This window comes from Corapipo altera, unplaced genomic scaffold, assembly GCF_003945725.1.
Source record: "Corapipo altera isolate COAL_440 unplaced genomic scaffold, ASM394572v1 61411, whole genome shotgun sequence".
Lineage (NCBI taxonomy): Eukaryota > Metazoa > Chordata > Aves > Passeriformes > Pipridae > Corapipo > Corapipo altera.
In genome coordinates this window covers 581,809-602,227 of record NW_020884875.1, presented here as the reverse complement: position 1 = coordinate 602,227, position 20,419 = coordinate 581,809, and the positions used below count along the sequence as shown (strand labels likewise).

The 20,419-nt window shown below is 40.8% G+C and overlaps 1 protein-coding gene across 1 annotated transcript in view; it reads left to right on the top strand.

The window, feature by feature from the left end:
- Positions 1-9,599: 9,599 nt before the first annotated feature.
- The window catches only part of GOLPH3 (golgi phosphoprotein 3), a 31,146-nt gene continuing 20,326 nt past the window's right edge, over positions 9,600-20,419 (top strand). Inside the window, exon 1 of the mRNA XM_027634816.1 lies at positions 9,600-10,157. Coding sequence (XP_027490617.1) covers positions 9,939-10,157 — 219 coding nt within the window. The 5' untranslated portion in view covers positions 9,600-9,938. The remainder of the gene's footprint in view (positions 10,158-20,419) is intronic.

Genomic DNA, 20,419 nt, shown 5'->3' with positions numbered 1-20,419 from the left:
TTCTTTTTTACAGAGCTGTGTTTCAGAGTGGGACCATGCTTCCAGGACAGGGAGTGCTCTCTTTGCTTTGGCACAGTGCCTGGCCCTGCTCTCCTGCTCTAAGCCGTGCAAGATCACCTCACTGGATTTCAGCCACAGGTGTGTTTTGACCACTGAGGCCAGTAAAAGCTTAACTGTCTTCTACTCAAGCATTTGTTCTGCAGAAACACAAGACTTGCATTTGTTGTTCCATAACAGGCTATGAAAAATGAGACTGGTTTTAGTCTGGGGGGAGTTTTTAAGGATTTTTTGGTTGGTTGGGTTGTTGTTTGGTTTTGGTTGTGGGGTTTTTTTTTTTTTAATTTTCTCTCTGAAGGGCTTAACTTAATAAATAGCTGTTAATTAAAATCATTGTTTTATCCCTTGGCAAAGAGAATTAAGCTGGTGCCTGAGTAAACATCAGGGAAAACACTTAGTGAGAAAAGACCATACATACACACCTAAGTAGGACACCTTGATGCAGATGGCTGACTCATCAGTGTGACATATTCTGTGTTAAATATGGAAAGCTCAGATGTCATTTGCTGTATGTCAGAAAGACAGAAGGAGATTTATTTTTATTTGTTTCTTCCAAAGATGCCTTGTAAACCAGACAGAGTTCTCGACTGAGTGACTGTGCAAGTGAAAACACTGTGCAGCTTCCCTCATTCCCGACTGCAGCCATGGGATGCATCCCTGTTGTTTGGAGGTTTCTGGACCATGCCAGGGCAACCTTCTTGGGCTGCTGGATGTATTTCTGTTACCACTCACCAGCTGGGTTTCTCCATTAACTTTTTGTTTCTAACTTCCATCTTAATTTGTGACTGGTGATAATTTAGCTGCTAATCCTTTTTCATTTCTCCTCCCTGGGGCAGTCACTGGAGTCCTGAAAGTCTCATCCTGGCTTCACTGACACAGCTTATTGCCATGAGGATCAGGCTGCCTCCAGCAGCTGTGGAGGGTAGATTTTTGGGAGGCTCAGGAAATGGGCTCTGATGTGTAGATAGTGCTGCAATCCCATCAGCACAGGATGGTTGCCTGCTGCAGTGAAGGCAGGATTGTCATGGCTTGAAGTTATAATGTAACAGCAAATGGATTCAAGAGGAGAGGAAGGCTTCTTCTGGCCTATTCAAATATAACATTTGCAACAACTTATACCTTTTTTTAAAAAAAAAAAGATAATGCAAATGTAAGTGGCCATTGGCAAGACAGCAGTTCATGTAACTGAACAAGTGATGCAAGCACTTTTTCACACTTTCTTTCCTTTTCCTCCCAGATATAGAAAAAGCTTTTGGGGAACTAATCTCATGCCAGGTTTTTCAACATGGTTTTTGTCAGGCTCATTGGCTGTCACTTGGTGCTTGCTGCATGCCTGGGCATGCAGAGAAATGTACCCAGCTGCTGGTTCACTCTGGAGTCAGTGAAGCATTTGTCTAGTAAGTCCCTTCCCCATACCAGCATCCCTAGAAAAAGAGTCATATAACATTTCCAGTTCTACTGTGTAATTCTGGTACTGTTTTAGCTCCTTTTGGCTTCAGTAGTGAAGTTTCAAATCCCCCATCTTTTTCCTCAATCTAGTTTTCAGAGAGAAAATATAATCCACTCACAGGCAGAAAGATGAGCATGCTATAGATGTGTAAGGCTGATGGTAAAATTATCACCTCTTCATGAGTTTTCTGACAGTTCCTGACTACTAATCAGGTTCCTACTCTCTTTGAATCCACTGTGATTGCTACAAATACTATTTTTAAAAAACAGGAGACATTCTAGAATCCCCCTCCTTCTGTGTCTCATGGTTATATATTATACGCCATCTTGACTTAGTTCTGTGTAGAAAGTCTTGTGTTTGGTGCTACATTAGTACATAGAAGGAGTTCCTACACATTTGTAGATAATTAATCAACTCTTAAATGCAGTCAGTGCTTATGAAAATGTACTTATTCAACCGCTCAGCAAGAAGTTTTTAAATAACTGGCTAACCTTAGAAATAACATTGTATTTTAATGCTAAAATGCTCATTAATCTCTACGATGCAGGTAACATTTTAAACAGCCTTTGTCCCAATCATTCAAATTATTATTTCAATTTGAATTAAGAAGGTGATGCAGTGTAGATAGGATCCCCTGTGAAGAGGTTTCTGTTTGAATAACAGCTCTTTTGCAGCCCATTTATATATTTGCACAGAAGGTAAAGTGCTTGCCGGTGAAATCTCTTTAAAAGCCATCACATAGAAATGATATAACGATAATACCATTTTTCAATACCGAAGGCAGATATTGTTTCACAGATATAATCCAGTGCAGAATTAACCACCCCAAAAATTCTGTCCATATTTCGCTTGTTTTCACCATTTGTGAAAACAAATGGTGAAATTTGTGAAAACAAACAGTGCTGTGGAGCTGAGCACTCCATGCTGCTGAGTGGGGAGTCCAACTTCTGAATTTCCCCAGTTAAGAGCAAGTGCATCACCCCAAAAAAACATCTGGAATTTTCTCCCCTCGTCATAGTCAGCTGTGCAAGGTAGCTCACAGCAAGACGGTGAGACATAGTGCTCCCAAAGACTTAACTCGGATTTCATTCTTCCTTATTTTCAAAGCTAACTTTAGCAACCCAATTAGAAATGCTTCCATCCTGGTTTGACTCTTGAATGAATCAGAGAAAAAGGTAATCTGAATACGTCTGTATGTTTAATCTACAAATGTTTATCAATGTTTTTTGCTCCCTGGATAGAAGGTACTGTGGGAGGTATTAACATCTGTGCCAGACTTAAAAACTTCCTGGCATTCCCTGTGTTCACAACCTCCTGGCTGCCATCAGGAGTACAAATCATCCAGCACAAGCAGGGTATGCAACTTGTGCCAGGAACAGAACAGACTGCAATGCACTTGGCTGATTTTTTCAGGATCAAAGTAACTTGAAAATGCAGCTTTATCTCCCTTAAACAGGCTTTATAGAGGCTCAGAGCTGGCTGCTACCAAATATTTCCAGATTGTTCTTCCATTTCCCCAGTCCCAGCTGCTCACACACCTTTTCTGAGTTGATGTGACCACTAGTTCCTGGAATCCATATTTTTCTCCCTCACTGACCCCATGGCTCTGTTTGTCTCACATCTGCAGTTCTAAAATTACCATCCATTATCTGATTCTCTCTGCATGGGTCTTTGGTCATGACAAGAGGGTGTAAACCTAAACCTACCAAAAGTTATTCTGCACACAATACGAATGCACCCAAGTACTCTCTATTTAGACACCATGAATGCTGCTCTAATCACTATTTATGTTGTAGATTGCAACTCTATGGAAACATTTGCTTTGCACCATCTGGCCTGATGTATTTTTTAATGAGCTGATGAGTATTTATATGCGTTAAAAGGAACAGATAGCAAAGCATTTGTTACAGAAGGACGTGAAATAAAGATTTTACAAAACTGAACTTGCATAAAATTCACCTTATTAAATGTTTTAAATTTTGCCAAAATACAAGGGACAGTTTTGGTGAAGGCTTTATGGGACTCATTTTACTCAGTGAACATCTATTAAGGAAACTGCACATTTTTCTTAGTGATGCTGGTTGAACAGGACCCCTGTGTAGAAATGAAAGGCTATCTCAATTACAAACAGCACTTTGACTGATACTTTCATCCTTATGATTTCTGTACTATAATTGTAATATTAAAATAACCAGTCCAGGTTCTTGCTGCTGAACAATCTCACTCAGCTACAAGGAGGAAGATGCTATTACAATACAAAGATTTCAGGAACCAGGATGATTTGAACTCCCCAGGAGGTAAGAAAATGAGAGGATCTGGAAATACTCGAAATAAAGAAAACCTTTTTGAAATGAGCAAATGTGCACAGCGCTTCTGCATTTCTGCCTATGATCTTTCTAAAATGTCTGTCATTCTTTCTCTAAAAATCCAAAATTTATTGCATTGGTAGATAAAAAACTTAAAAGCAGCATGCGCTGGTTTTTAATTCAAAGTCATTTGAAGATAAATTCTATTACTAATGTAGAGGCTGCATCTGATTTTATATGAGCTTGGTGTTAAAAACTGGCTCTATGCTGCTGAAAGTAATAACTAATTCTTCGAATTCTTTAGAAGCCTAAAACATCGTCTTTGAATCAGCCTAAGGGATAAGCTTAAAAGAAAGCTTGTTGGAAAAGATACACTTGCAAATTTTGATTTTATAAACTGATAATTTAAACAACATCTAAACTGCTGGGCATTAAAAGCAATCAAAAAGGAGTTTGTTGCATGGACAGAAAGAGTCATATCAGTAAGGGTTTTTTACTTAGAAAAATTTGCTCCTAGTGTTGGAAAGTTCATTCCAAAATCAAGAAGAAAAACCCACCTGGTTTGCACTGGCTAGTGAAGGATTTATTTAGTAACCAAAACAACAGTAGGAGTAAAACAGGTGCAGCTGAAACTGAAAGAGAGAATGTTACATGACCACCGTGTACCAGACACGATTTCTAAGGCCAGTTGATCATTGTCTCTAGTTTCTTCCCACATACAGTGTTACACATTAGTCTGCCCATGTCCCATATCTCTGATCTCCTTCTCTCATAACTCTGCACCTTTCAGCCTCTCGATTCTTATCGGAAGTGAAAATCCTGCTCTTGGAGATCCTGCTGATAATAATGGATAGAACAAACCTCAAGACAGTTTGTTTCCAGTTCTTTTCTGGCATCAATATCTACTCAAGCACTCAAGCAGCGTATCTGCAATCAGCATGGTTTTAAAGACCATTTGGCCTTAGGAAATTTGTGTCCCTTTGCTCCTAGCCCTTGGGCTTCCATACTTCATGCTTCTTCAGTAATGATATGGTGCCTGTATGTAAGGCTGCCCTGTCAACAGATCCCTGAAATTATATAGGGGAATATGGCCTTTTTCTTGACTGTTGTTTTAAAGTCACACTCTTACAGGGATTCAGGCCACAGCTGCACCTGACATTTGTTTTTAATGGCGTAATTGGGAGTGTCAAACTTTCACTGGGAGGCAACGGAAGACACAGGCAGGAATGTAAACAAGCTTGACTGGTGAAACTGCTGAATGGTGAACCTCTCTTAGCCAGCAGCCATCTTCTAGAAAACAACTCCTGTTTTCTTGCTGTCAGCTTCAAAACATGTACATCCTTTTCATCTAATTGTCCTTCAGGGGGAAAATCTGCCCAGCAGTACCTTGTTATGATCTGTGACAGCAGCACTATGTCTGAAATTCCATAGCCTGGCATGTCTGTTAGGTTGAAACTTCCACAACTTCTTGCTTTATCCAGCTCTGCCTTGTGCTCCTGATGTTCAGGTTGTTCATTTGTCTGTAGTTAAGAGCATGCAAGCCTCTACTTCAGGTGTTAAAGTTACTCTTTGCCCGACCTGCTTTCCCAACACATGTTTGCACTTAGTTTGTCACTCACTTTTCCTGCTGGCATGACTGTGGTAATCCCCTGCTTCCTACCTAGGGAAGAAAGTCATGGCAACCGCAACTACCACAACACAAAGTAAGGCTCTAGGACCTATACCTTTGCTATTTTCCCTTTTAATTCAACTCCCCAGTTGGCTAGCAGCAATTCAAAAACCCTAGCTCCTTCAGAGGTCTACTGCATTCTGCCAGGTATGGGCTGAATAAACAAGGATGAATTACAAGGGTTATTTACTGCAAGATGAACAAAATTGTTTCCAGAGTACAGCCTGTACTCTTGCAGTATTTCTTCTTAACAGAACGCTCCGAAGATTTCAGGCCTCAGCTCTTGGGCTGGATGCCACTGGCATTGGGATGGGGGAGGAAAGGGGTCCTGTCCCCAGCAAGATACCCAGTGACAACCCAAATGACATGAACCACACATTGCAGTGTCAGGGGCTACAGCATTCTGAACTCCTGGTGGAGCCATGGAGGACTCAGAAATATTTTTCTAGTGCTGCTTGGTACTGTAAAATAAATTGCAGGCAAAAAGGTCATGACACAGGATCTCCTGGGTGGGTATCTGCCAAGCCCGGTGGCCCTTGGTAACACACCAGATCTTAGCTGTGTAGAAGGGATGAACACTGACAAAATCATGTGCTGAATGAAGTGTGTCCTCTTTGCCACCCTTGTCACTCTGATTTGGGTTTTCTCTGTCAATGTTGCACTGGTGTAAAAAAATAATTTAATTGGCTCAAAATTCAATCATACGTGTTCTTAATTTGGTTTGCACTGAACTTATTAGCTTAGGTTCAGCAGACGAGTCAGAACTGAAATTAATAATGAAGAAATAAATTTCTTTGAAATTACACCATTCAATTTGTGCAAACATCTGAGTTACTAAATCACAGAAGTGACTGTCAAGTATAAGGAACTTCATAGTACACCTCATCCTAATAAAAATGAAATTGATCAAAAAAACTAAAACTTATTAACCTACAAGTGATCCTAATTTGTCCCCTTTTGTAACAAAATACAGAAAAGTGGCAAATTAATAATATGATTAGCAACTATTTTTAAAAACTGATTTTTACAAAACTGAAAATAACAATGAGTCCTTTGATACCCCTGAGGAAAGGACCCAAATAAAAAAAAAATAAAACTAAGAGTTGCTGATGAACATTCCATCAGTTAACCTTTAAAATTCAATCAGGACTAAACCCATAAGTACCTAAATGTCACAGTAGTCCAGTGGGACAGCTAAAATAATTGTAACAGCCCAAACAGCTATTCTATTGATAAGAAAGGAGAAGATAAAATTGCTTCATTAATTAAAGGTAGGAATTAGAGGAAATAGAAATGATGTTGAGAAATGTTCTCTATTTTTTTTTTCCAAGAGAAAGAAACAGGGGATTGAATGTAGGGGCAAAGCAAATTGTAACAATGATATTACTAAAGTGAAATGTGAGAATTTTGCTAATAGTGCTTTTAAGAAGATGTGTTCAACAAATAGCTTTGCATTCTGGGGAAACAGGTAAATATTATCAGATGGGGTAAAGATTAAATTCTTTCTACTAATAGTATACTTTAAGAAAAAGTTTAACAGCAGTACTAAAGTTAGGTAATTCCTATCAGTAAGCCAGGATAGCTTGCATACAGTTTTCTGAACTAGCTTTTTGGAACTTCTTTTTGATCTCTAGTTATGATTCTCAATAAACCTTGGGAGTTCTAAAGAACAGGAAGAAAGCTAACATAGAGACTACGTTAAAAGAAGGTTCAGGTAATGACCCAAGTTAATTATATGCCTGTCATCTTGATTGTAATCCTCAGCAAAATATCCAAGTTGCTCACAGAGGACTAAATTAATAAATATTTGAGTTTAATTACAACTCAGAAAAGACATTTCCGTAAAACAGATCTTTTAATGCTATTGTGGTGTCTCTTCTTTAAGCAAATGCTTATTTGACAAAAATAACAGTCATGTTATATCCTCAAGCTTCAGTTTGGCATTTGAGCTGGTACAGCAAGACACTTTAATTAAAAAAAATAAAATTAGAAGGATTAAAAAAACCCAGAACCTCATACAGTAAGTGGACTGTGAATAATTAGCAGGCTTCAAAAAACAGAAGAGGAACAATCAGCAAACACTTGTGAGAGCAATCCAGATCCTCTGGGGATCACTATTGTCCATCTGCTATTCTTTCTCAAGCTGTACCAAATTGTCACCAAGTCACAATAGCAGTGGATGCAAGGAATGGGAGTGTGGGAAACAGTTGAGGCTACAGTCAGAGCTCTCAGTAAACAGAGTCCAGTTAAAAAAACCCCTAAACCAACAACTCACTAAAGATAACTCTTTATTAACATATTTTATTTAGATATTAAATATATGGTTTATATATGTTTATATGTATGTATTTCAGTATGGTCAAATGCAATATTCAAACTGTGAACTAAAAAGTGTAGGCCATCCTTGCACCACAAGCACCTTTATTCTGCAATAAAACACACTGTCTGGAAACTTACAAGAATTTTTTTGAGTTTTTGGTGTGCCATCTACAAAAGGGCTAAAGGTTTGAAAAGGTGCTCATTGACACCAGAGCTGAGGGACTCCATCTTTGTGGTTTGAAGTCAAAACTGTTGAGAGCTCACCTGAATTCATTTGACAGGTATATATATATATATATATACACACATATATACATACCTTTAATCATGGAATCACAGAGTGGTTTGGGTTGGAAGAGACCTCAAAGATCATTTCGTTCCAACTCCTCTGCCACGGAGAGTCCATTCCATCCACAGAGTCATGGAATCAATTAGGTTGGAAAAGACCACTGAGATCACTGAGTCCAACCTCTGACTGAACACCACTGTGAGAAAAATCTCTTTCGAATTTAGAAAGACAGCAAAAACCTGTGAGACAAAGGAACCATAATGGAAGGTTTTATTTGCAGCACGCTGGGTGTCCAGGCCACTAGGTTCTGGAAGCACACTGCCAGTTTCAAAATCCCACCTTTTGTAGTTCTTTTGGTTACATAAACTGTTACATATTCACTAAATGCAGTTTTTACCTTAAAAGATTACTTTCTGACCAGGGAGAGGGTGTTACCCTTCTTTTTGATGGATTGTGATGTCCTCGGTACACAATAGGCTACCACATGGCAGAGAAGGTCTTTGTTTAGTTACATTACTTTTTGTATTTTTCCCTATTCCCAGCCGCAAAAGTTCCCTGGTGTCAGGTGCAGACAGAACCATTCACCTTACAACTCCGTGACACGCCTATTTTAATTAAAAAAGAAAAAAAAGGACCCCTCTTTGGTTAATAAAAGCCACCCCCTTCCACCTTTCTACTCAGTTCATTTGCTTGTAATAAAATCAGGTTATTTATTTCTCCTATCACCATGTCAACTAAACCATGGCACTAAGTTTAGTGCCAACTAAACACCTCCAGGGACAGTGACTCCACCGCCTCCCTGGCCACTCCAGTCCAATGTCTAAACACCCTTTCAGTGAAAAAATTCTTTCTAATGTCCAACCTGAACGTCCTCTGGTGCAGCTTAAGACCGTGTCTTTTTGTCCTGTTGCCAGTTGCCCAGGAGAAGAGGTTGACCCCCACCTGGCTACAACCTCCTTCCAGATTGCTGTGGAGAGTGATAAGGTCCCCCCTGAGCCTCCTCTTCTCCAGGCTAAACACCCTCCAGCTCCCTCAGCCTCTCCTCACAGGACTTGTGCTCCAGACCCTTCCCCAGCTACATTGCCCTTTTCTGGACTCACTCCAGCACCTCGATGTCCCTCCTGAACTGAGGTGCCCAGAACTGGACACAGCACTCGAGGTGCGGCCTCACCAGTGCCCAGTACAGGGCGACAATCACTTCCCTGGTCCTGCCGGCCACACACCTTCCAGCAGCCCAGGTTGCTCAGCGTCCCATCCTGGCCCTGAACGCTTCCCATATGGAGGGAATGAGGCTGGAAGGGGCTGCGCCAGCAACCGGACACGGCCTTCTGGCTAAACATGAATGGCCAGGCATCGGAATAGGTTGTCCAGGGAGATGGTGGAGCCACAACCCCTGGAGGTGTTCAAGAGGCATACGGATGTGGCGCTGGGCGACGCGGTTTAGTGGTTCTGGGGTTACAGGGGCAGCGCTGGGCGGGCGGTTGGACTGGACGTTCCCGAAGGTCTCCTCCAGCCTTGACGGTTCCACGATTCCATGAAACCAATCGGACTTGAGGCAGCAAAAGAGGCACCTTTATCAGGACACCGGCCGCCCGCACGGAGGGCAGCGCCCGCCCCGGGTCACGGCCGCGCTCCCTCAGCCGCGGGCCCTTTCCGGCGCCGCCCCCGCCCGGCGCTGCCACATCCTCCGCTGACATCAGCCCGCGCCGCCATATTGAGCCGCCGCCGCCGCCAGCGCGGCCGACCCGCTCCGGACCCGCTGCCCATGTCTGCCCTCGGCCGGGGCGCGTAGGGCGGAGCGGCCCCCGGCCCTTCTCATCCCGGAGCCCCGCTCTCCCCCCGCCAGCCATGACTTCCCTGACCCAGCGCAGCTCCGGGCTGGTGCAGCGCCGGACCGAGGCCTCCCGCAGCGCCGCCGCCGCCGCCGACAAGGAGCGGGGCGCCGGCGGTGGCTCCGACGATGAAGGGCGCCGGGACGAGCCCGGCGATGACGAGAAGGGCGATTCCAAGGAGACGCGGCTCACCCTCATGGAGGAGGTGCTGCTGCTGGGCCTCAAGGACCGCGAGGTGCGGCCGCGGGGGGGTGCCCGGGGGGACACCGGTTTTTTGGGGGTGGTGGGGAAGGGGAGCCGGGCGGTGCGATGAGGCCAAGGGCGCTGCAGGGTGAGGGTGGCTGCGGTTTGGGGGCAGAGGGGACGGGGAGGTGGTGTTGCTGGAACGGGCTCGGTGTTTTGGATGAGGTGAGGGAAAGGTGCTCGGATTTTGGCAGAGTTTGGATCGCCTTTGGGGTGCGGGGTTCGCAGAGGGGCTGTCCTATAAATATATGTGATGGGACATATACAGGGCTTGGGGCAAGAGGGGGACCTGGATATGGGGGCCAGGGCCTCAGGCCAGCGTTGGACTTGGAGGCCTGAGATGGATCTGGCACATTTATACTCCTTCTGCTTCAGCTTAGCCACGGCTCTAACGTGGGAGACCCTTTTTACTCCTGTGGGTTTTGTCAGGTGGAACTCCGTGATAGTTACGGGGTTCTCAGGTGCTCTGGGTTGCTGAGCAGCCCTTTCTACTAAGACTTTCCAGAGTAATGCATGTGAAAAATGTCTTACAGGGTTACAGGACAAAAATGGGCCCTGAGTAACGAGAAGCGTGTCAAAATGAGGAAATGGTATTACTGTATAATTCTGTGTTTTTGCTGGTTTCACAGCTCAATAGCTTGCTGTGAGACTGTGAATAAGTTATTGAGGAGGGTATACTTCTACCAGTGTGTCGGATTTTTGTTTCATTTGAAAGAGGCAATCAATATGGAAAGCACACACCCTGCAGAAAGCCAGTTCTATCGAGGAAGCAGTTTACTTTGATGTGGTGTGTGACGAAGTGCGATACACCTTTATTTTAGATATGAAATATATTACGGATTTGATTAAGCAACCTCCCTTTTTTTTTTTCTTTTTCCTTGTGTGATAAGGAAATTAATGAATCCAGTTCATTGATTTGGGTGGAAGTCTCTTGAAACTGTTCATGTTCCTGAGGACAGAATAATGGGGGAGGGAAGCTGCTAGGTGATATGTTCTTTGACATTGCATTGCATCTAAAATAGACATGCTGGTTAATAGTGAATAAAGAGTAGTTTTCCTGGTTAACACATGTGGATGTCTTGGTGTACGTACCTGCTGCAATAACATTTATCTCTCAGACTGTGTGGTTTTGGCCGTATTCTTGTAGCCCTGTTTTTCCAGGTGGACCTTGCCATGGCATCCTCATAGACTCAGTAGATGCTCAGTGGTGTGGGGTTCCACCACTTGAAGGTTTGTGCACTTGTGCATTTCTGTTTTTATACACCTGAACAATAGGGGGAAAGTAAGTCAGGGGGGGCAAGAGAGATTCCTGGCAGGGTTGCCTAGGAGGTCTTGCCTTGAAGAAGGTGGGATAAACTGGGTGATCTTTCAGCTCTATTTTTTTTTTAAAGGACTGTGTGCTAAACCTGCTGAATCTGTGGGCTTTATGTTGTAAATATTTCAAGATAAGGGAGCATTATGTCTGCCTAGGAAAGAATATATGACGCAAATCTTGATGGTATATCAAAAGGTGATAGTTGACATTGGGCCCAAAAATCAAGCTTTGCAGTGGTTTGCATCAAAGTTATAAATTATCTGACTTTGCTAAGTGCAGCAGTGACATACGTTGCAGATGTAATATTCCTTTGTGTGGAAAAAGGAACTGAGTGATTACAGTGGCGTGGATATCCATAATTCCCTTGGGATTTTGCAGTGGAGACATCAGACAAAAAGAATGATAATGTTGTCTCTAGGGCAGGGGACATATGTGCAGGAACTGTAGCACAACCTGTTTGTGAGCTTTGTTAGGCATAAAGTACTGGGGTTCGGACTTTGGGTTTGTACCCCTGTGTACAGGCTACACTGTATAAATCACTTGTCTTATTTTCTCCTTTCGGAACTTGAAATAAAACTATAGGCTCATTTTCCAAGAGGAATATTTTTTTTGTTCTCTCTTGTTCTAATGATAACTAAGCAGAACTAACTTACTTTACATATCTGGAAATGCTTTTTACAAAGTCTTTACTTCCAATAGAATGGATTTACTAGAATATTTGTGAGACTTTCTCAAGAGAACAGGCAGAGAAAAGCAATATAGGTTCTGTAAAGTGTAACTATGAAAAGTCTAAGGGACAGGCTAAGGCAGGTTTATGAAGCACAAGCTCAACTGAAAGACAGTTAATTTAAAGCTGATAACATTCTTCCTTTTTATTCCGGCAGGATGAAGCAAAAGTAGTCTGCATTGGCCAAAGAATATATAAGTAAGAAATATAAAAACGAGGACTCTCGTTTGGCCAAAGAACATGTTTCCCTAAAAATAGCTTCTCTCTCAGAAGAGTCACTGATACATGCACTGATAACTTTGCTTTCAGATTTTTAGGTAATTTTTTTTAGAAAGTTAAACACTAGTGAGTATGGCTTAACTTCATATAAATTTTATACAAAATACCTCACATGTACAGAGCTACCATTTATGATTTGTGAGTGTAGGTGGAAGAGTATGATTAGGAGACAGTTTTTCAGGAAGATCTATTCAGTGATGGATTGATGAGTTCAGTGTTCATAGGTTGTTAGATATTTATGTGAATCCTGCTTTCAGGAGAGAGTGATGGTCGTAAACAGCCACAGCAAAACTTTTTGAGTTGTTGCCCGGTTGCTGCTGCAGAATGGGTTTGGTGATGGGAATGTCTGGCAGCTGTAAAACAAACACAGCACCCCTCAAAGCCATTCCTAATGTGTTAACACAATCAAATGCATTTGAACATGGTTCTTGGACATGGCCTTTTTGTATGCTAATGCCGTGCCCCCCAGCAGTTTGGCCTAATTAAGTTAATACTTGATGTATATGTGTTTTCGTTGCTCTATTCCGCTGGTGGTTCCTCTTCCATGTGTATCTTCTGTGTATACATAACTGTTTCTGTATTCCAAAGTCAGGACAAGGGATATGTGCTGAAATATGCATCTTACATAACATGGCAGATGCTGTGTCCTTGGAGGAGCAGGTAATAAACTGGAAGAAAATGCATTACTAAAATTTTTCAGAGAAGCGTCACAAGAACACCTACATGTATTTGGAAACCCTTCAGAAACACGTCTGGGAAAGGGAGTCTTGTTCATCCATTAAAAGCAGAGCAGTAGCCTGTTGCTATAGGAATAGAAAACACTCACTGAAGTAAACCACTTTGCTGTATTAGGTGAAAAAAGTGTTGTGTGTGGTATGATAGGTCAAAGCCACAGCAAAAGGGAGTTATTGTGTAGAACTACTGAAGCATCTGAGGTCATTGCTCCCAAAAGAAGGGAGTGATAAATGTTAAAAGTTAGATTATAGCTTATTAAAAAATGATAGCTAAGAGATGAGCGGAGGGTAGTTTGTTCATTACGGGTCCCCCAGACATCTCGTAATTCAGTCCCATAAAAACTTAGAGGTTGCCAGATGGCTGTGCCATGTAACTGTTGCTCCATTGAAGTTCTTTTAAATTTTTTGTACATGTGCAGGGGTTTTTTTCCCCCTCCTTTTTGGAATTCTCTCTTAGTACTAGTCAGGAATCTATTCTAGCACTGTGCTGCTTCTATCCTGTACACAGTTGCCAGAGCTAAAGAAATTGAAGCAGCTAGAGAGACCTGGCACCTACTAATATAAAATATTTATTTGTTCTGTAACTAATTCCTTATTTGCTGAAAGAATACTCATGTAAAGTATACTGAATTAATAGCTGGGTGCTGCAGTCTACTGCAACAGTAAATATTTCCTGGGGTTTTTACCCTTCCTTAGCTGAAGACTGAAATGTCATTTGTAGGAGTGAGATAATGTTAAATCTCTTTGTTAGGGCCAGAAATTACCTTCGATCTTTGTAACTTATGTTTGGCCATAAGAAACTTGATTTATTGCTGAAGGTTTGGTTTTGCAGTATAGCTTTATGTCCAAATAGTTCGTGTGAAGGTCTACTGCTTACAATATTTTTCATTTTATTGAAATAAGATTTTAGGAAGCTAGTCTACCTGCTTGAGATGGGCTACTTTGTGTTGATCAGAATAGGGCTGAAATGTAGTTTACTTATTCTTCTTAAAAATATGAGGTTCTGGATTTGTTTCTGATTTTTATATTTTAATTCCTAAAGATATTTTTGTGAAAGGTGAAATAGGAATTTTGAAAACATTCAAAATGTGGTCGGCATTTTTCCTGCTCTTAAGATTTGACTTTGTGAAACTCACATTATGATGCAGAAGCCTGAGGTTTTTTGCCTGTGTAACAAGTGATCAGTTTTTGAAAGGTCGTCTTCCCGTCCTTTCAGTATTTTTTTTTTTTCCTCTCATTAAAAAAAGTTTCAGCAACAGACTGAACGTCAACTCGGAAGCGCCCAAGTTTTGCTGGAAAATTTCTGAGACAAACAAGTGTAACGTGAAGAGGCGTCTACTGGGAATTCATTTGCATTGAAGTTGAAGAATGATGTATGAATGTGTTGAAACTTGGACAAAGACGTGCTTTTTCTCAAATGTTCAGGGCCTAGTAACAACAAACTGTGTAATGTCTGTGGTGAAAAATCCTTTCTTTCGTAGTTACCCACCTTTTTGGTCTTTTTTTTCATTTCATGTCCATTACACAAGTTACAGGCTAGGAGAAGATAGGAGTTGTGAGAGGAGGAGTACCCCAGTTCTGGTTGCTACAACATGCAACCAGAAAAAAAAAAGTGCCTCTTTACTGTGCTGCTGAGTAAATAAATCCTGCTTTGGGGCTCTTTGGAGGATATACTGATTTCAGAGCAGCTGCATGCAGTTTGTGTGGTTATCCCTGCGCTTACAGCATGGCTAATCTGTAATCTGTATTATTTTTCTATGGATAACTTTAAGTGCAGTGTAGTCCTTTCTTTCATGTCAAGCTGCAGGGCAAAAGTATTGTCAAAGCCTTTCTGGTGATGCTTTCCAGTTTTTTGAAGTGCTCTTAAAAAAAAAGCTTGAACTCTAGAGTGCTCATAAAAGCACACCATAACTCTTCTTCCTCTGCCTATAGGAAGCTCCTTAAATTGAAAGTTTTGCTTGAAATATAGATTAAAAAGTATTGCTGTTTATTGCCAGAATGGAAATAATAATGAAACTGAAAACCAGTATTTTATATTAAAGAAGTAGTGGTATTTTTTCAGGTGTTCTTTGATCCTGATGTAGTTAGAGTACTGCAGTATTTTTATCTCAATTAGTCAAGCTCCATGTTATAGGACTTCCTTACAAGGCTAAATTGACCAGACTGAGTGCTAAAGGCTGTATATTTAAGAATGACTTTCTTATTCACAGAACAAAGAATTACTACAGCACATATTTACTTCTGTGTTGCATTATTGGAGAAATGGCAAGCTAGTCTGGAGTAAATGTGTGGCTTGATTTCCTCTGCACAGACAACATTCTCAATAAGTTTTCTCATAACTCTTAGTAAAGGAAGAAAAAAATCAGTGGCTTGCCACGTGCCACTTCTAGCTGGGTTTTTCCTGTCTTGCAAACAGGTCTTAGATAAATGTCAGTAACTTACTTTCTTTCAGCAATATTCATAAAGTGTTACTGCAGAGTGATTTCACGTACATTTTCAGACATAAAAGTTATGAGGTTACACATAAAATGTTGCATGTCTGTTCTCTTCCTCTAAGTGCACTGTATGTAAGCCTGGATGAGTAGGAGTCCAAAGGTGTGTGGTATTATCACTGGTGTTGTGCATGTCGAGGCTTTCCCACCACCCCCCAGTATATCCTGCACTAAACTACTCCATTTCACCAATTTTTTTTTTTGTTTTCCCCCACCCCCTGTTTGTGATGGACCATTGAATTAATAAAATACTATTCCTTGTGAGCTAGCTCTTTATAATTGGAGAGGTGTTACACTCAAAGCTCTTTTATTATTTGTGGATGTTACAGGATTTATTCATCACGCTGGGAAATTAGTCTGTCAGGCTTTTTGCATATCTTTCTGTTGTTGATACTCTTAAGCACTTGTAAGCTGCTTTTTTGCTATACACTTTCTAGTCATCTGCCTTTATGGTCTTGCTAGATAGCATCATGTGGTTGTGTTATTTACAGAGTCCTTGGCTGCCAGGCTTTTGTACATGGGTTGTACCAGGAGCTTTGTATTTAGCCTGTCATTCTTGTACAGAACAGCACATTGCACTTTCATTTTTTAATTTCAGCAGACACTTGACTTTACTGTGTCACTTCCACATGGGACAGTCTCTACCACAGGAGAAGCATTCCATCTGCATTGTGTTGTAATTTCAGTATGTCTTCTGTATTGCGCAGTGGAGAAGGCAGGTGTATAACGCTTATTGCCGAGGTTGAGGTAAATGCCAGGTGGATGTTCTGTCTACGTTAATCCCCTAACAACAACTACTTTGCCTGTGCTGGATAATTAAATGGGACTTCTGCTTTAGCAGCTTCTGCAGACTGTGGCTGAGGTTTTCAGTTCACAGTTAATGTGTGTTAAGTACTAACTGGAAGAACTTGTTCTTTTGAGTGTGAGAACAGCACAGTAAGAGGATTTTCCTTTTTTCTTTTTTTTTTTAATCTCATAATGAAAATGTTGACATGGCATTATTATGAGATGCTCTGTTTATTAAAAATTGTTTGCACCTGTACAAGTGAAACAAGTGAGAAACCTGTTCGGAAAAGAACAAATTGAAAGGAAACTAGGAGAGGTTTAGACAAAGAAAAGAGGAATCTCTATCCATTATGTACATTTTTTTTTTTGAGACCCAAGACATGTCTCTAGAAGTTCATCCATGTTGATGGCCAGATGTAGATTCCTTAAAATTGTACAGCTCCCCAGATTTGTAATAACACAGTGCTTTTACACAGTGTTTTAAATTGTGACTGCTGTAGAAGAACAGATGGAAGGGAGGGGCAGCTGTTTTGTTTGAGGACAGATACACTGTATGTGTAAGCCTGGAGAAGGTAGTTACAGTTTTAATTACTGTGGCCTAGTTAGTCAAAGTTAGTGAAACCTCCCCCTGTTACTTAGTCAGCCAGTAATGGACCTGCTTTGTCTGTATTAGAAGGACATACCAGATTTAGGTTTCTCCTATGCTTATTAAGAGAAGTATACTGGACCTGGCTGGAATCGAGTTAATTTTCGTTGTAGGGCAGCCAATGTGGTGCTGTGGTTTTGATTTTTGGCTGAAACAGTGTTGATAACATACCCCCTGTTTTTTCTGTGGCTGAACAGTGTTATGCAGTGTTAAGGCCGCCTCTGTTTTTCACTCTGCCCACCCCCTGAGTGTCAGGAGGTTGCTGTTGTACAGAGGGGGGCAGCCAGGACCCCAAATGCCCAGAGGGGTACCCTGGCCATAGGTGGTCATAGCTTGGGGACTGCCTGGACATCAGTCTGGTTGTGGGAGGCGGTGAGCAAGTGTTTTTGCATCACTTAGTTTTGCATTTTCAGTTCTGCTCTTCCTTTTCTCTCCCCCCATCCTGCTGAGGTGATTGAAGGAGCAGTTATGTGGGACTTAGCTGCAGCCACGGTTAGCCCACCGGTAGGACACACTAAATATGCACAAGCTGTGTGCTGTAAGCTTCTGGGTTATTAGCAGGATCTGATCCTGCTCTATTTGCTTACTTTAGCGGGAAGACTTGGTTTTTTGAGTGAAATATCTGGTGTGGAGTATTTAGGCACTAGTTCTAATTAAACATTTCTTTCAAATAAATGTCAGATTTTATGCTCAGTGACAATAGCTGGTAGACTAGAAATCAGTTTGTAGAACTAGGAGGTTATTGAACAAACTAATTACATCTTTATTTTGCTCCAATATGGAGAACAGAGATTGGACCCCTGATGAAAGGTGGATTTGCAAGAGCCATGCAAATATTTGAAGTCATTATCTGCTTGTGTATACACTTAATCATGATAAAAGTTGGGCTTCAAAATTTGTCTTTTGGTTTCTAAATTAACAGACTCTAAAGTGTTGATTTAATCAGAGATCTCATAAGGGTTCAGCAGTGTGCATGTGTTAGTTTGCCTTGTCCTCAGCAAAGTTAGGTGTTTTTATTATCTTCATTTTAATGAGAGATGTGTCTGTGTAACATATGCCTATGTATGTGCTTGACAAAGTGGACAATAGCATTTGGCTTTGGTGCTTTCAGCAGCTGACAGCAGTCGCTGTTTGTTATTTATTCTTAAATGCAGTGGCAGGTTAATCAAATACCTGACAAGTTTCTTATCAACAGTACTGTGCTTTGTAGAATCTGTATGCATGCTTTCCTGAAGGATTTCTAGTGTTTGACTGTCAGAGATTTCCCTCAGTAACTTATCTTCTATTTATAACTGGAGTACAACTTATGTTCCAGTAAAATGGCTAATGATTTCATTTGCATCCAAAGAGGAAATTGAGAGGGACTAGAGTCAGACATCAAAGCCCTCACATTGTAGTATTCCAGTAATAAACACTGATGCACTCTGGCTTGCATTTTTTTCTTAAACAGATACTAATTTTCAAAAGTTTCATAGGTTCCTGCAAGCTTCTGTGTTGAGAAGGTGATGTCTTACTTAATAGGCCAGATTTGCAGTAAAGAGCTAGTTAGGTATAGTTTGGCAAATACCTGTAATCTCATGTGAAGAGGATTCCAGTTTATTTTAGTTGCAAATGACTTGAAGTTTGAGTATTTTTCCTTTGACACATCCAGAGTATTTGAAAATCCAGAGTATTTCTGAGGCATCACTCTAGTAGATATTTTACTTGAGCATTTTTTTTATCATTCACAAGTTGTGGGCATCTTGTTTTTGTCTTTTTATTGTTTTTATCTTTTATTATTAAGTTTGCTGTTGACACTAAATGAGGAGGAGCTGTTGGCTGCCTGAAAGTCAGAGAAATCTTGCAGAGAGACCTTAACAAATTAGACCAACTGTATGAAGATTAATGAGAGCAAGTGCCAGGTTTGCTTAGTGTTATGTTGTGAAGCTGCTTGCATCAATGTGCAGGAAGAAAAGACTTCACATTTTTTTTCAAGTGTACCTTATTTTTAAGGTATAATCTAGTAATTATGTGATTGAAGCTTTTAGGTTTGACGTAAAAAAAGTCAGGTGTCAGATTTGATGGACAAATACTTTGTGAAATATGCTCAATATTAAGTTAATTATCTGTGGCATCAATTTTGCTGACTTTCACCCCATTTAAGAGATTCAAAATGTGTGTTAGTTGTTTCTTATAGAACTATGATGTTCCTAAACTACTAACTTTTAAGAGTTTTTTTCTATCTAAAGAATCCCTAAAGTTATTGCTGTAACTCAGTTACTGATTTTGATTTGCCTGAGATTTCTGCTCATAGTTGTGTTATCACAAAGAAGAGATTCACTTACCTGCAACAGTATCAGGCAGTTTTTCTTTCAGCAATCAGCAGTTCCAACCAGCAGCTTTACTTTCTAAAAAGGATAGGAATGACAGAATCATGTGCAGGTGTTGGAAGCCAGTGTTCACTTACTGTTCTTTGTCCTCTCCTACCACTGTCAGCTGTTATCTCCATTTAATTCAAGAGGACATAGTGTTTCTGTCGTAGAGGAGTGCTGGTGATAGATGCATTTGGAATTCTTGAAATTAAGCTTTTGGGTCAACAGAAAGGATTGAAATTCTATGCTAAAACATAATTTATAATAATCCCTTTTTTTGCATTTTCCCTATTCTTTCTGCTTATGTATTTTGCCTATTTGGATTTGGGAATAGCTTTAAGGAGATGTGTTGTAGAAGTTCTTCAGGTGATGTAAGTGTTTTCAAAAATCCAGAGTAATACTAGTTGTTGTAGAGAGACTACATGAAGGAAACAGTATATTTAGATGGTTCTTGTCTTTTTTGGGAATATGATAGCCCTGTGCTTTTCAGTCTTTTCATTAAAATCAAAATACTGCTAGGGAGTGTTTGTTATCAGCAGTCATAGCTGTGAAGCAGATTAGAGTTATAAAGTTGCTTGCTAGGTTGGAGATAGGATGCAAGGGGAAGGAAGCAGACATCTGACTTGAAAACTGGGGCAGGTCAGAGTTCCTAATAACTCTTAACCTGCTGCAGTGCACCTGGACAGTGTGTGCTGTTAGTCCTTTCCCTTCTGTCCTCACCAGCTGTCTGTCTCTAGATAACAAAACTACTACTGCAGAGAGGAACGCCTTGACTAAAAAAGGGACTGTTCTTTTGCAATTGTAAGTCCTTTGTGAAATTCAACTTGCCACAGCACATATGTCGAGATAAATTGTCTCTGCCTGCCTTTTGCAGTAGGTTTCAAATGGGTGACAGATGACGATTTTAGATTATTATGTTCTGTC